At 42.7% G+C, this 16,231-nt stretch overlaps 1 protein-coding gene across 2 annotated transcripts in view; it reads left to right on the top strand.

Moving 5' to 3' along the window:
• nsd1a (nuclear receptor binding SET domain protein 1a) overlaps nucleotides 1-13,162 on the top strand; it is a 31,358-nt gene extending 18,196 nt beyond the window's left edge. For both annotated transcript variants that reach the window (XM_072674320.1, XM_072674319.1), the window contains 10 exons: nucleotides 322-501; nucleotides 1,329-1,485; nucleotides 1,601-1,806; nucleotides 2,014-2,126; nucleotides 3,188-3,457; nucleotides 5,057-5,173; nucleotides 6,066-6,207; nucleotides 6,842-6,948; nucleotides 7,237-7,438; nucleotides 8,830-13,162. In XM_072674320.1, coding sequence (XP_072530421.1) covers nucleotides 322-501; nucleotides 1,329-1,485; nucleotides 1,601-1,806; nucleotides 2,014-2,126; nucleotides 3,188-3,457; nucleotides 5,057-5,173; nucleotides 6,066-6,207; nucleotides 6,842-6,948; nucleotides 7,237-7,438; nucleotides 8,830-9,521 — 2,186 coding nt within the window. In that variant the 3' untranslated portion in view covers nucleotides 9,522-13,162. The remainder of the gene's footprint in view (nucleotides 1-321; nucleotides 502-1,328; nucleotides 1,486-1,600; nucleotides 1,807-2,013; nucleotides 2,127-3,187; nucleotides 3,458-5,056; nucleotides 5,174-6,065; nucleotides 6,208-6,841; nucleotides 6,949-7,236; nucleotides 7,439-8,829) is intronic.
• Nucleotides 13,163-16,231: the final 3,069 nt, after the last annotated feature.

The raw sequence follows: 16,231 nt of genomic DNA, 5'->3' as shown, positions 1-16,231 counted from the left end.
TCATTTTTAATGTAATTATTATTTGAATCAAAATCTCTATATTTAGCCATACAAGGAATTTTAGGAATATTACAAGTATGCAACAAGTACAGTAAGAGAGAATGTTTGTATGTAGGTGGTCATTTATATTTATATATATATATATATATATATATATATATATATATATATATATATATATATATATATATATATGTGTGTGTGTGTGTGTGTGTGTGTGTGTGTGTGTGTGTGTGTGTGATTTCTTTACATGTTTTTAATGAAGATCTCGAGAGGTTGTCTTGGTGTTTCATTGTCTGTGTATGTGTGTGCTTGCCACAGGTCGCCTGACCCGCTGTGTGCGCTGTCCAGTGGCTTACCACGCTAACGACTACTGCATGGCCGCTGGCAGCGTCCCACTGGCCAACAACAGCTTCCTATGTCCAAACCACTTCACCCCCCGCAAAGGCTGCAAGAACCACGAACACATCAACGTCAGCTGGTGCTTCGTCTGCTCTGAGGGTATTGTGTCATATCTGGTTCTCTCTATATAGTGCCTTGTAAAAGTTTTGATTTCTCTGCAAAGTTACAAACGATAGACAGCATGTTAAATAGTTTATTAAATTATCACAACTCTGTGCCTCAAAGCTTCAAGTTTTCACAGATGGAAAATGCCATAGATTACTGTTTTGATTAGTAGTGTGTTAAGTCAAGTCAAAGCAAGGCAAATTTTAATCGCATGGCACCTTTCATTCACAGTGGCAATTAAAGGTGCTTTACATAAACAGAGAAAAAAAAAACATAAAAATATTTTTAAAAGCAAAAAACCCTACAAACTAAAAAATGGTTTACGATATTAGCAAAAAAATAGAAGGTCAACTGTTAAGATTCCATGCAAATAAAAGCTTCCGTGTAATCTGTAAAAATACAATAACGTCTGGGTTGTAACTTTATGTTGCTTTACAGTTAAGGCATAGTTTTACCTTAAAAAGCAGCTTCAAAATCATTTTGTTCTCTCGCCAGAGCTGCAGAACACTGCGAAACCTGAGTCATATTTGTGTAAAATCCTGTAATGGCACTCTACCTCCTTAGTCCATGTGATTCTTAAGATTTACTTGAGATGCCAGTTCTGTAGCTCTTAGCTTGTCAACTAAGGCATGTGTACAGCTGTCACTGAGGTGGTGCTCAAAGCATGCTTTGTACTTAAACACAGTAAACTACAAGTGAATTACAGTCTACATCTATGGAGGGAGTCCAGGAGCAAAAAATACCAATTCTCCATAATGCTGCTTTAAACAACTGCGTAGATATGTAATGTGCTTTGGTGTGTAACCCCTCCTGTGTTGTAGGGGGCAGTCTTCTGTGCTGTGAGTCCTGCCCTGCTGCTTTCCACCGTGAGTGTCTCAACATCGAAATGCCTCAGGGCAGCTGGTACTGCAACGACTGCCGAGCAGGCAAGAAACCCCAGTACAAAGACATCCTGTGGGTGAAAGTGGGCCGTTACAGGTTGGTGTTGTGTCTTGGCTGAGGTGCAGAGTCAGTCAGAGTCATTTTTTAAACAAATGATGATGTTCCAACATTTAAATACTGTGTTTTAACCGCTGTGTTGTGGGCTGTGCAGGTGGTGGCCTGCAGAGGTCAGTCTTCCCAAAAACGTTCCAGAGAACATCTCCCGCATGAGGCATGAAGTGGGCGAGTTCCCTGTGCACTTCTTCGGCTCCAAAGACTACGTGTGGACCTACCAGGCCCGCTGCTTCCCCTACATGGAGGGGGACGCCAACAACAAAGAGAAAATGGGGAAAGGCACAGATGCCGTCTACAAGAAAGGTGTCAAAGCTAGTAACCTCTTTGTTTTTTGTGAGGGGGGGGGGCGGGACTGTCGGCCCTGTGCACTGTGTTATATGTCCTCCAGCATAAGTTCTCATAAGCTACTTAACAACCTTTTTTCAATAGAGTGCCTGAGGAAGGAACACGCTGAGCTTGAATGATACTGAACTGAGGAATAATGGTATGTGTGTTTATCGTTTTGTGCAGCTTTAAATGAGGCGGCTGAACGATTCAGAGAGCTGCTGGCTGAGAAGGAGATGAGGCAGCTGCAGGAGGACAGGAAAAACGACAAGAAACCCCCACCATACAGACACATAAAGGTATGCCCCATATTTTTCAAATGCTGCTTTACTACTGCTAATAATAATAATAATAATAAAACCTCTTTATTTAGTGCTTAAAGTGCTTTAATCCACAGTCACACTAGAAATCTACAGTTTGTATCACCCATTTGTGGCAGGCACACACACACACACACACGCACACACAAGCTGCAAAAAATTGTATTTCCTCTGTTTTGGGTCTTCATGGCTGGGCCTCCTGTTCAAAGGTCAGCTAAGCCAAAGCAGCGGCGTTTGTGTGTGTGATTGGTTGAACCCCACTTCTTGTGTTAACGTCCCCCAAAGTTAAAGTAGTGTGTTAAAGTGTTAAAGTCTCTGACATTTATTCACTACAGAAGCTGACAGTGCAAAATCTTTGTGCTGTCACATTAAATTAATGGGATTGCTTTGAAATCAATGTAATTTCACTGATGAAAGCCACTGTGATTAGATTGATTTAGAAATACAAGTTAAAACACATTTTTATATAAAATGTATATAAAAATTCTAAAAAAATGTAATTAAAATCCAAAGTGAAAATGAATAAATAAACAAACGCAATTATTACATAAAATATTTAATGACTAAGTTTATTAATTCTTTTTAGAACCACTAAGAGTAACCCTGAGAGCGAATCCTGGAGCTTTGGGCTGTGTATAAATAATATATATATATATACATCACACACACACACACACACACACACACACACAAATATAGTAAAATGTAACTGTGCCCTACCTACCCCTTTAAAAACATACAATACTGTGAAAAGCTCCTCATATTAGCAGTAAAACACACACAAAAAAGTAAACTACAAAAGGTAGTAGTTTTACATCACTGTGTTCGTTAAACATCTTCATCTCCACAGTACCGTAAATCCACTCCATACAATTATGTAAATCTGTAATTTACATAAGTATAATACACTTAGTTCTTCTGTTCCAGTGCTGATTGTAGCATTGATTTGACTGAAAAAGCTTTTCTGTATTAAATGTTTTATCACCAAGGGGGTTCATATTTTAAACTGTACCTCATAATTGGTTTAACTGTTCCTTCAGGTGAACCGGCCAATAGGGAAAGTGCAGATCTTGACGGCAGACCTGTCCGAGATCCCGCGTTGCAATTGTAAGGCTACTGACGAGAACCCGTGTGGCATGGACTCTGAGTGCATCAATCGCATGTTGATGTACGAGTGCAACCCACAGGTGTGCGTGGCCGGAGAGCGCTGTCAGAACCAGTGTTTCAGCAAGCGCTTGTACAGCCAAGTGGAGATCTTCCGCACACTCTCCCGTGGCTGGGGGCTACGCAGTGTCTCTGAAATCAAGAAGGTGAGGTGGGGGTTGTGCTTTTAGCATGGTAGTGTTAAAGGATGCAGAATGATGGTTGAATGGTGTCCCTTTTTCCCCTTTCTTTTCTTTTCCCCCTTTTGCTCTAAATGGGCCACAACATGTTGAGCATCTGGTTTGCTTGGTACTTCATTTTTTGCTCTGAAAGTAACGGAGACCTAAATGCCAGTTATTGTGCAGTGTGCATCGCCACTCAAATTACATCAAGTTAAGCATTCTCTAATAGAATTGCTTATGTGAGCTAATTCTGAACCCTCATCAATTTGCGTGTTGCTCAAGTAGACCTACAGGCGACGCTGTTGCCCTGACTTGGCACACTGCTATCACTTGCTTGGACAGGAAGAACACACAGTATGTGACAATGCTGTTCATGAGCTACAGCTCATCATTCAACACCGTCACTCCTGCCAAACTCCTCAGAGCTCCTAGACTTGGGTCTAATCATCCATCTCTGCAGCTTGATTCTGGACTTTCTGATGGGCAGACCCCAGGTGGTGAAAATGGGGAAGCCGCTTCTCCTCAACACTGACTCTCAGAACAGGGGCTCCCCAGGGATGTGTTTTTAGCCAAGACAGGAAACATGTCTCATGTAACTGTGTAGCCAAGCGCCAATCCAACATCTCTTAAGTTTGCTGATAATCTGGCAACTCTAGGCCTTTGAGACGTGACTGCCTACAGATGTTGAAGATGAGGTTGGTGGTTTTTGCTTTTTTAAAAAGTTTCGCAATCTGTCTCACCATCAACCAAACCAAGAAGCTTCCTGTAGTCTACAAAGGGTGGTCCCCCTCTAATGCGTCAGTAGAGCTGAAGAGAAGTGATGACCTCACCTGGTCCCAATACCCCAACTTAGCTGTGAGATCTGCTTTCAGCACTTCTGCTCCTGCCTCCTTACATCCTTACCAAGTTTTACCAAGGCTCATGGGTGGCTTCACTGGCTGCAAGGCTCTTCAGAGACTGGTTAGGATAGCAGAGTTCATCATAGGCTGATGCCTGAGGAAAACTGACAAAGTCAGATTGGACAGTAGCCACTGCTATCTGGCTGAAGGTGGCACAGCCAACAGGCTAAAGAACAGCTTCTACTCAAAGACTATCAGGCTACTGAACAAGGCGTGAAGTTGTGAATTCATCCCCAATATCCTTATCACTCACTTTCTTTATTACATAAAATTACTCTCACTAAACCATTTTAATATTAGATTAAGAATAGTGTGTGTGTGTGTGTGTGTGTGTGTGTGTGTAGTTGAGTATAGTTTCATTATGATGTGTGTGTGGTTTGTTGGTTGACCAAAATCCAGGGTGATAAGTGGTGGGAAGGATGTGGAACACCATGACAACACTAACTGCTGTCTATATTTTGTAGGTTGTTTGTAATATACATGTTTTTTTGTAATATACATGTTCATATTGTAGATGTTGTGTAGATATATTGCTTCTTTTGTGTTTTTAATATATTTATTGTTGTTCTGTTGTATAGTAATTATCTAGGGCCTCACAATTCATTGTTTAATGCAGAAATATCCTAAAATGTGCAAATGATTTTTTTTTTGACTATCGTCTACTGACTCTCTGCTGCCCCCACAGGGTGCCTTTGTGAGTGAGTACGTGGGTGAGATGATTGATGAAGAGGAGTGCCGTGCCAGGATCAAACACGCACAAGACAATGACATCAGCAACTTCTACATGCTCACGCTGGACAAGGCAAGTCTCTCTGATTGATTGAATTTTTTTTTTTTTCCTTCTCCAAGTAGACCGAGTTTGTCTGGATTCCCAAAATTGTCTTAAGAAACCTTTCACTTAAAAACACCACTAATACTGTTGGTATTCATAAAAATATGTTTACATATTTTTTTAAATATTTACTTAATGTTACAGTAACCTCACACTGGTCTTAGACTGTAATTTTAAAGGCTGATTCACAAAATCTGCCCTAAGGAAGAAAAAAAGCTGAAGAATCCTAAAATGAACACTAAGATGCTCATATTAATTAATTAATTAATTAATTAATTAATTACTAAATTTACATTACTATCAATTCAGAATGGAGAAAGAACAATCAAACTCACAGTTTTGTCATCAAGGTGGCTCTGGTGAAAGGTTTAGAGAAACAGTGGCGGTTCCACAAAATGACTGAAACAAAATGCCCCCCCCCCCAAAAAAATATGATAATAAAGCGTTATCCCGACAGATGTATTTCCACTTGCCAAACTGTATCTGGATATGGAAAACACTTGTGTTAAATGTGGTCAAGATGCCTTTCTGACCTCCGAAGTGGTTTGAGTGATTACATCTCGAAACTGATCACAATGCGTAACGTACATCTATATAAAAAGCTGCTAAGTGTCCTCATAATATCCATTCCAACCTGGTTTAACATAAAACATCAAAAAACCACGTCTGCTGTCTTCACTTCACTTATTCAATACATTAATAACACCCACAGCCTTCATTATTGAAGTGCTGTTCTCTGCAGATAGATCTATACCTGAATGTTTTATGCCTGGGTGGAGCCCTGCTGGGTCTCTTCCCCTCTCGTCTCTTAACCTCCTGCTAAGTTGGATTCTTTTTTTTTTTTTTTTTTTTTCGCCTCCAGGATCGCATCATCGACGCAGGGCCGAAGGGGAACCAGGCGCGCTTCATGAATCACTGCTGCCAGCCCAACTGTGAGACACAGAAGTGGACAGTGAATGGGGACACGCGAGTGGGACTGTTTGCTCTGGAGGACATCGGTGCAGGTGGGAGTAGTGCCCTTTTACAGAACCTTCAGACTGCAGTATATTGAGCAGCATTGCTATTAGAGATGAACATCATTTTTAGGACTGTTCTCTAATTAGTCCCGAAGGAGTCAAACACTTGGGATAGCATAGCGGTCACGTAGCAACAAATATGGAACACCGTTTCAATCACCAGAAATGCCGTAGCAACCTCCTTGCAACTATAACACCCTTCTAGCAACCAGTTAGCAACATCAATGCAACCACTTGTGATAACATGGCAGTACTATAGCTATCACCTATAAACACCATAGCAGCCACTAAACAACTCTATATAAACTACCTAGCAACACTATAGCAACCATCTTGAAAAACATAGCAACCACCTGTAATACAAGATACAATCTTGCTATGGTATGATGAATTTCCATGTTTCCATGTGTTGGGGTATATTATCCCACTACTACTACTACTACTACTAATAATAATAATAATTATTATTATTGTTATTATGAATAGTAATAATAATAATAAGTGACTTTTTCCAAGGCTTTATAGTTAACATATCAATGAGACTGGTGGAGGACATTAGAGCCAGAGCAGATGCCAGTACTGGTGCGTTTCTGGTTTAACAGTGTCTCTGATTGTTTTGCAGGAGTGGAGCTCACCTTCAACTATAACCTAGAATGTCTAGGGAATGGCAAGACTGTGTGCAAATGCGGGGCGCCAAACTGCAGTGGCTTCCTAGGGGTGCGACCTAAGGTATGTGGTGATTAATTATAGATTGTTGATTGACACACCGCAGGTGGCCTTTCTAGGTAGGAAATCCTTTTTTAGAATAAAGCATGGACGTACAGGGCATTTGTCCTGTTTGACCCTCTCGCAATGACAGAAACATAATTATAACAATATAATAGATACTGTATTTAGGTTTAGGTGGAATAGATGGCAATAAACATACAACACAAGCACATCTATCCAGAGCTCATTTAAAAGACTAACTTTTTTTTCTGTCTTGTCTGGTCACACATTCATCTGTGTCCACCGCAGAACCAGCCGCCATCAGAAGACAAAGGCCGCAAGCTAAAGAGGAGGGTTTCTGGAAAGCGGAAAAGTCAGCTGGAGGTGGTTAAGGAGCGAGAAGATGAGTGTTTTTACTGTGGCGATGGGGGCCAGATCGTCTCCTGCAAGAAACCTGGATGTCCGAAAGTGTATCATGCAGACTGCCTGAACCTGTCCAAAAGGCCAGCAGGTGAGTGGGGCCTGTCTCTTAGCAAGCAACATGTCCGTAGTATGGTCATTTCCTGTGTGAAGTATATGGCTGAATAAAACAGCTCTTCATTTGAAAAGTCATTTAGGTCATTTCAAATGTAGTTGATTTACCAGCTGTTAAGAAACCTGTAATAAAGAACTACGTCATTTAGTGTCAAATACGTGAACAAGCCTATGTATATGTGTAGTATAGGTAAACATATGCACATCTGGGGAAGCTGGGGCACATCTATACTTCAATCCACCTGTATTTTTGAGCACAATTTAAATTTTTAGTTATTTTGTAGCAAATAAACAGGCTGGTTTGTAAGGCTTTCATTTAGCAGCAAATCCACAAGTAGAGTACACAAGTACGTATTCCACAAGTACTCAGAAAGCATAGGTTCATAATCTGTATTCAGGGCTGCCCAGAACATGGCCCACAAACATGTTTGATTTGGACACCGAAAGGTTACCCTAACCCACCCAATAAACCCTAACCAACCCAGTAATTCCTAACTGACCAAGTAACCTGTCCAATATCTGAGAAGAGTAAGCGTTGACCTAACCCACCCTAATAACCATAACAAATGCCCACGCCCTAACTCACTCAATAAATCCTAACCAGTGCAATAACCAACCCATTTAGTCATAACCCACCAACTACTCCCTAACCTAACCCTTGCCTATACCCACGCCCTAACCCACCCAATAAATCCTAACCAACGCAGTAATCCACCTACCATTCCCTAACCTACCCCACCCAATTAGCCCTAACTCATGCCTTACCCACCCAACAAGTCATATTCCACTTACTACTACCTAACTTAACCCACCCAATTAGCCCTAACCCATGTCCGTCCCCACGCCCTAACCAACCCAATAATCTACCCAGTAAGTCCTAACTGACCAAGTAACCTGCCCAATAACTGAGAAGAGTAAGTGCTGGCCTAACCCACCCAATTCACCCTAACAAATGCCCACACCCACGCCCTAACCCACTCAATATATCCTAACCAATGCAATAACTCACCCAATAAGTCATAATCCACCTACTACTCCCTAACCTAAACCAACAAAATGGCCTTAACCCATGTCCATCCCTACCTTCTAACAAGCAGATAACCCACCCAACAAGTCATAACCCACCTACTACGTTCTGACCTAACCCACCCAACCCTGTCCATCCCAACACACTATCCAACCCAATAATCCACCCAACAAGCCATGTATCAAACAAATCTTGTGGTGTGTTTTATTACTGCAAATTTAAATATCTATTAGCATGATGGTGGGTAAACAAATGGTCGGTTCATTCTCCTGAATGGTGTTCATAGAATGTTGTAGTAATGAAAGTGTTTTCAGCAGGTTTCTGTTTGTCCTTGTCTGCAGGTCGCTGGGAGTGCCCATGGCATCAGTGTAACGAGTGTGGCAGGGAGGCGGCCTCTTTCTGCGAGATGTGTCCCAGCTCGTACTGTAAGCAGCACCGTGACGGCATGCTCTTTATTTCCAAGCTGGATGGCAAGTTGTCTTGCAGCGAGCACGACCCATGCGGGCCAGACCCCCTGGAGCCAGGCGAGATCCGCGAGTATGTGCCAGGCACGCCTCTCCTGCCCCCGCCTCCCAATCTAGGAGGCCCTGGACTCTCTGCATCCAGGTTACCACAGGCTGCGATGGCAACTACTGCTCATCTCTATATCCCTGCCCCGAGTAGACCTGGTTACGGTAGCCAGTGCGGAACATTCGAGGAAGAAGTTGTGATGGACAGTGCAGCGCTCCCTGCTGCCGCCTCTCGTCATAAAGAAGCGAAAGAAGTCCTCGGACGTGAAGAAGGAGAGGTGGTGGAAGGAGTGATCGGGGATGAAGGTGAGGATGAGGAACTGGAGGTTATAGGGGATGACGAGGACGACGATGACGAGGACGACGATGATGATGAGGAGGATGATGTGGACTACGGAGACTTGGGCTTTGAGGATGAGGAAGAAGGAGAGGGGTTTGAGGAAAACTGGGGCGACGAGTGTGTGGATGAAGACTTTGATGCTGATGGCTTAGGAGAAGTGGAAATGGAGCCGGAAGCATCGTAGGAGGAAGAGAAAGCTCTTCCTTTCTGAAACCCATGCATCACATCGCAAGCTCCTTCAGATTAGACAGCCTCCTCGGCCAGTCACGGCCAGCTGGAGGTGCTGGGAAGGCAGCGCGAGAGAGAAGCAGGAACAGTACTGGAGGCCATATTCATATTTCAGGTTCTGCTTATGTGGAACGTCCTAACAAGCTGGCTATAAACCTTACTCCTACAGATCAGCACTCATATTGTGGTGGTGCTTGGTGAATACAGGCCCCGAAGACTGTCTAATTAGGTCTGAATGCAAAGCAACTCTTTTTGAATCTAACGGACATGTGCAACATGCTGGGGTCAATTATGGGGATCAGCTTGCCTTCTCTACCCAGGTCCTCTTTAACAGCTCCATAAGGGGGACTGGAAGTGGTGCTGTGGGCCTTTGACTGTTTTTTTTCTAACAATCAGAGGTCCAGTAGTGGGTGTAAAGTTACTGTCTGGTGCTCTTTTTGTGTTTGTTTTGTTTTTGTTTTGTTTTTTTCCACCAACTTGTTTACATGGTTCTCTTTGGCAACATAAACACGAAGGGTGGCGTTTAGCGCATCGTATGGTCATACAGGGGGCAGCAACACACTTAATGCAGTGTCTTAGGAAGCAAAACTCTTACGATATCTGTGATGCACTTTTGGACATCGATCATGCTTTCGTCCAGCTGGTAGGTCGGCCATGTATGCCCAGTAAAAAAAAAAAAAAAAACTGAATAAATAGAAGAACAACAGTGGATTACCAAATCCAAAGCCCTTAAAAGTAGACTGTAATCATGGGTGGATGACGGTGGCCTCATACGACCATCCTGAAACTCCCAATGTGTCACTGCTTGAGTGCATTGGCAAGTGATGGATCGGTCATTAATCTATTCAACAGACCATCGTTGTTGTTATCGAAACTGACCATCTGACTGAATTGGTCCAAACTGGTCCCAATTGTCCTAGACTAGAAATATTATCGCTGGAGTTTTTATTAAGCAACCTTTGGTTGAAGGCAGAGACTATACAAATAAAGCTATTATTACTGTAGTTATCATCATCATCATCATTGTTATCATTATTATTATGTGACAGTGGCTCTACAAGGCTACAGTGGAAGATCTGTAGTCACTGTGAGCTTGCAACATTCCCAGGGTTTTCAGGTTTTATGTCCGCGGTGAACTTTGTGCCGTGTTGGAACCACACCACAGTTACCTTTCAGGAAGGTATTGCGCCACCTTCAGCCAATCAGGATTAGTCAAAGCAGCTCAAGGGACATAGTTTTAGCCCATTCTAGAGTTGAACGTTGCTCAGACTAGCTGTGAGGAAAAGGCCTTGCTACTCATTTGGTCTTATTTCAGTGAATGCCCTCACTTCACACTTCTTAAATCGGTCACTATAACAGTTTCTCATGACACTGAACTCATTTAATCAGAGATCCTGCAGTGATCCCAATTAAAGCACCCCACTGCTTCAACAACAGTGGCACATGAAAACAGAAAGCCTTGCTCTTTTGATTATTGGAGGTTTATCCTTCATGCAGATAGTTCAACAGGTGCATGTTCTTGCACCTTTTTAGAAGCTCGGAGGAACTGGATTGCGGAAGCTGGACCTCAAGGCAATTACTTGTGGAATAGTTCATGTTTTGAAAGGTCGGTTAAATCCACACTTAAACAACGAGGCACCACCTTTAATAGTGTAGTAGAGCTCACTCAGCCACTCTTTGTTCAGGTCTCAGATGCTTGATGTACAACATAACCTTCCACAATGTGGCTGTGTCCAAAAATAGTTAAGGGAAGCGTCCTTTTCAATTTGCTTTCTTTGTGTTTTTTCTGTTCTTATCAGGGGGCCAGATAAAGCCACAGCATGGCCAACCCTGCTATTGTATCCAGTAAGGCTGTGGACCACAAATTGGGCAAAAATCAAGGAAAGTACGTTGGAAAGGAAGCAGGTGGTGTAGTGTAGTGGAGAACACCACTGCCCTTCCCATAGCAAACTAGAGGTTAATGCCCTGCATTCGTAAAACGGTTAAGCAGGAGTCCTAGCGCTACATTCGTCTCTGAAGCTTGTTTAAAGAGGTATTCCACTGAATTTCTTAAATCATAACATACAGAAGTTTTAGCACTGATTCTTCCAAATCATTACATTTATTAAATGATGTAAACAAAGGCATTGAGAGTGGTTTGGTATGAAATGTAAAGGGTCCGAAGTGTTTTCTGCAGTGGTGTAAACTAAAAGCCGCTTATATCTTCCTTAAACAAAAGTATTACATTAAAATATGTAAACAATACTCTGCCTGATGCCTTGTTGACGTTATCTTCTCAATAGTTGTATTGAATATTTGGAATATTTTGGCTTCAAATAATGTTTTTTTTTTATGCCCGTTTATGTTAGTCCCCCAAAAACATACCTTTTCAAATTTTCCATTATTTGACCATCATGGACATTAGATATAACACTCGGATTTGGCTAGTAAAGAAATTGACCGTATTACCATGACCCCTGATTCACTTCACCACCACTGTGCAGAAATTCTGGCACTTGGGTACATTTCACACTAAAACATGGCCTAATTAAGCAGATTGTTTGGAAATTTGATGGAATTTCCCTGTTAAATTAATGAGCAAGTCTGAACGAGAGCGCCTCCCGAATGCCATGAATGTAAATGTAAAGGCGGACTAATCCAACGATGCCGACACAGCTGCTGCATTGTTCTCTGTCTGTGCTCTGTCCATGTGATCGCTGATGAGGCTGATTGTGGCTTGGTGGGGAGATGAAGATGGTGAAGATACTGGAGAAATCTACTGGAGAAAACAATGCTAGCATGACTAATGGTGTTTGGAAGCTGGTAGGAGCCAGTGATCGTGATCTCATTTCAATGATGTTCTGATGTGAAGTTAAACAAGGCACACGTCCAGTTGGGTAGCGTACCAGCCCGATTCTCATTTCTCACCCAAGAAACCGGCGAACCAAACCCTCCCTTCAGTGTTTGAAGCCCAGCATCCAGAGACATGTTCTGTTCTGTGTTCTAGACTGTATGTGCACATCTTCTGGTTTGGAAAGTGTCTCACAATGAAATGTGCTCTTCCCTCAGTAAAGAGAGACTGCTGTTTCAAATGAAGGAGAGGCATCACTAATTTTGATATGTTCTCGAACAATGTGCTTGAATGCATTTTTGGCCTTACAATTAGTCTATTTTGATAACGACACTCATTTGATGTAACACCTTACCGCCACCTTTTTATTTTTACACTTTGCAATGACCATTTTTGTTACTTGCTTTCCTTGTCTTCTGTGTATCCTTACACCACCACAAGCTCTTTCCTGGTTTTCCTTTAGTCTCTTCATATTTATGGACCTTGTAGACTGTTTTCCACTCGTGTACTTGTTTTTTTTACTCTTTCGTTGTGGCCGTGTTCTTGTGATGTTAGTTGCTGTGCCCCAGCCTCCTCTGGCCGCCTCGCTGCTGTGAAAAAAACCCAACAACAACAACAACAACGACAAAAAGAAACCGAAACACACATCAGATATTCTGGGGTGATCTGGGTAAAACGTTTGCTGCCATTTTAGAAGACTCTTGAACCGTACTGTACTCCTTTGTGCATAATAAATATTATAAGTACAATTTTACAGTAGAAACAGACATTTCCACTGGATCAGATCTGCTTCTTCTTCTTCTGCTGACACTGAAATCAATTCAATTGTTGAAGTCATAAGCATAAAGTGGACGCCCGTGAAAAAGTTAGAACACCCCCACGTTTATAGCACGGTTAGAGAGGATTCTGGAGGAGCCGGTCTTATTTTAAGAGCTTTCAGTTTGGCTTGCTCTTGATTGGTAAAGTGAGTGGTGGAATAGCCATGCTCAGATCCAAAGAGCTCTCTGAGGCCTTCAGAAAGAAGGCTGTAGATGCAGAGGAGTCTGAGAATGGGGTTAAAAAGATCTCAGAACAGTTCGAAATCAGCGGTTCCACTGTCCGCTAAGTGGAGTACATTTAAAACCGCTGCCAACATGGCCTAGGTCTGCCCATCCTAGCAAGTTCAGTCCAACAGCAGACCACAGGATGTGTGAAGTCCTCTCCCACAGTCCTAAAATATCATGGGATCTACAGGTAGCTCCTGCCACAGTCGTCCTCTTGCAAACTTTGGTCATGCCCTGATGGGTTTCCTCCTTGCACATGTCCCATGGGGTGTCCTATTTTTTTCACATGACTTCACTTATAGGAGAGCATTCAAATCTAAGGCATATGGATATTGTAACGTGAGCACTGACGTGAGGAGGAAGATCCAGCGTTTATAGGAGCAGGTGAGTTTATAGGACTGAGCGAGTTCTTGGAGAGATTAATGAGTGTTTCACATCACCTGCACATTATATCAAAATCAGTATGATAAATATGAGCAACACTACCATACACACCCGCTGGCCAGTTTATTAGAAACCCTTACCTTCTATTTTCACTCACTGGCCACTTTATTAGAAACCCCTACCGTGTGCTTCCACTCACTGGCCACTTTATTAGAAACCCCTACCTGTGCTTTCAGTGACTGGCCACTTTATTAGAAACCCTTACAGTGTGCTTCCTCTCACTGGCCACTTTATTAGAAACCCCTACCGTGTGCTTCCACTCACTGGCCACTTTATTAGAAACCCCTACCTTGTGCTTCCACTCACTGGCCACTTTATTAGAAACCCCTACCTTGTGCTTCCACTCACTGGCCACTTTATTAGAAACCCCTACCTTGTGCTTTCACTGTCTGGCCACTTTATTGGAAACCCTTACAGTGTGCTTCCACTCACTGGCCACTTTATTAGAATCCCCTACCTTGTGCTTCCACTCACTGGCCACTTTATTAGAAACCCTTACATTGTGCTTCCACTCACTGGCCACTTTATTAGAAACCCTTACATTGTGCTTCCACTCACTGGCCACTTTATTAGAAACCCCTACCCCATGCTTCCACTCACTGGCCACTTTATTAGAAACCCCTACCTTGTGCTTCCACTCACTGGCCACTTTATTAGAAACCCCTACCGTGTGCTTCCACTCACTGGCCACTTTATTAGAAACCCCTACCTTGTGCTTTTACTGACTGGCCACTTTATTAGAAACACCTACCTTGTGCTTTCACTGTCTGGCCACTTTATTGGAAACCCTTACAGTGTGCTTCCACTCACTGGCCACTTTATTAGAAACCCCTACCTTGTGCTTCCACTCACTGGCCACTTTATTAGAAACCCTTACATTGTGCTTCCACTCACTGGCCACTTTATTAGAAACCCCTACCTGGTGCTTCCACTCACTGGCCACTTTATTAGAAACACCTACATTGTGCTTCCACTCACTGGCCACTTTATTAGAAACCCTTACATTGTGCTTCCTCTCACTGGCCACTTTATTAGAAACACCTACATTGTGCTTCCACTCACTGGCCACTTTATTAGAAACCCCTTACAGTGTGCTTCCTCTCACTGGCCACTTTATTAGAAACCCCTACCTTGTGCTTTCACTCACTGGCCACTTTATTAGAAACCCTTGCATTGTGCTTCCACTCACTGGCCACTTTATTAGAAACCCTTGCATTGTGCTTCCACTCACTGGCCACTTTATTAGAAACCCTTACATTGTGCTTCCTCTCACTGGCCACTTTATTAGAAACTCTTACATTGTGCTTCCTCTCACTGGCCACTTTATTAGAACCCCCTACCTTGTGCTTCCTTTCACTGGCCACTTTATTAGAAACCCCTACATTGTGCTTCCATTCACTGGCCACTTTATTAGAAACCCTTACATTGTGCTTCCACTCACTGGCCACTTTATTAGAAACCCTTACATTGTGCTTCCATTCCCTGGCCACTTTATTAGAAACCCCTACCTTGTGCTTCCTTTCACTGGCCACTTTATTAGAAACCCCTACATTGTGCTTCCATTCCCTGACCACTTTATTAGAAACCCTTACATTGTGCTTCCATTCCCTGGCCACTTTATTAGAAACCCTTACATTGTGCTTCCACTCACTGGCCACTTTATTAGAAACCCCTACCTGGTGCTTCCACTCACTGGCCACTTTATTAGAAACCCTTACATTGTGCTTCCTCTCACTGGCCACTTTATTAGAAACACCTACATTGTGCTTCCACTCACTGGCCACTTTATTAGAAACCCTTACAGTGTGCTTCCACTCACTGGCCACTTTATTAGAAACCCCTACCTTGTGCTTTCACTGACTGGCCACTTTATTGGAAACCCTTACAGTGTCCTTCCTTTCACTGGCCACTTTATTAGAAACCCTTACATTGTGCTTCCACTCACTGGCCACTTTATTAGAAACACCTACATTGTGCTTCCGCTCACTGGCCAATTTATTAGAAACCCTTACATTGTGCTTCCACTCACTGGCCACTTTATTAGAAACCCTTACATTGTGCTTTCACTCACTGGCCACTTTATTAGAAACCCTTACAGTGTGCTTCCACTCACTGGCCACTTTATTAGAAACCCCTACCTTGTGCTTTCACTGACTGGCCACTTTATTGGAAACCCTTACAGTGTCCTTCCTTTCACTGGCCACTTTATTAGAAACCCCTACCTTGTGCTTTCACTCACTGGCCACTTTATTAGAAACCCTTACCTTTTGCTTCCACTCACTGGCCACTTTATTAGAAACCCCTACCTTGTGCTTCCACTCACTGGCCACTTTATTGGAAACCCTTACA

Source organism: Salminus brasiliensis, chromosome 2, assembly GCF_030463535.1.
Source record: "Salminus brasiliensis chromosome 2, fSalBra1.hap2, whole genome shotgun sequence".
NCBI classification, from domain to species: domain Eukaryota; kingdom Metazoa; phylum Chordata; class Actinopteri; order Characiformes; family Bryconidae; genus Salminus; species Salminus brasiliensis.
Note: the sequence above shows the minus strand (reverse complement) of the source record. Positions and strands in the feature narration are given on the sequence as shown.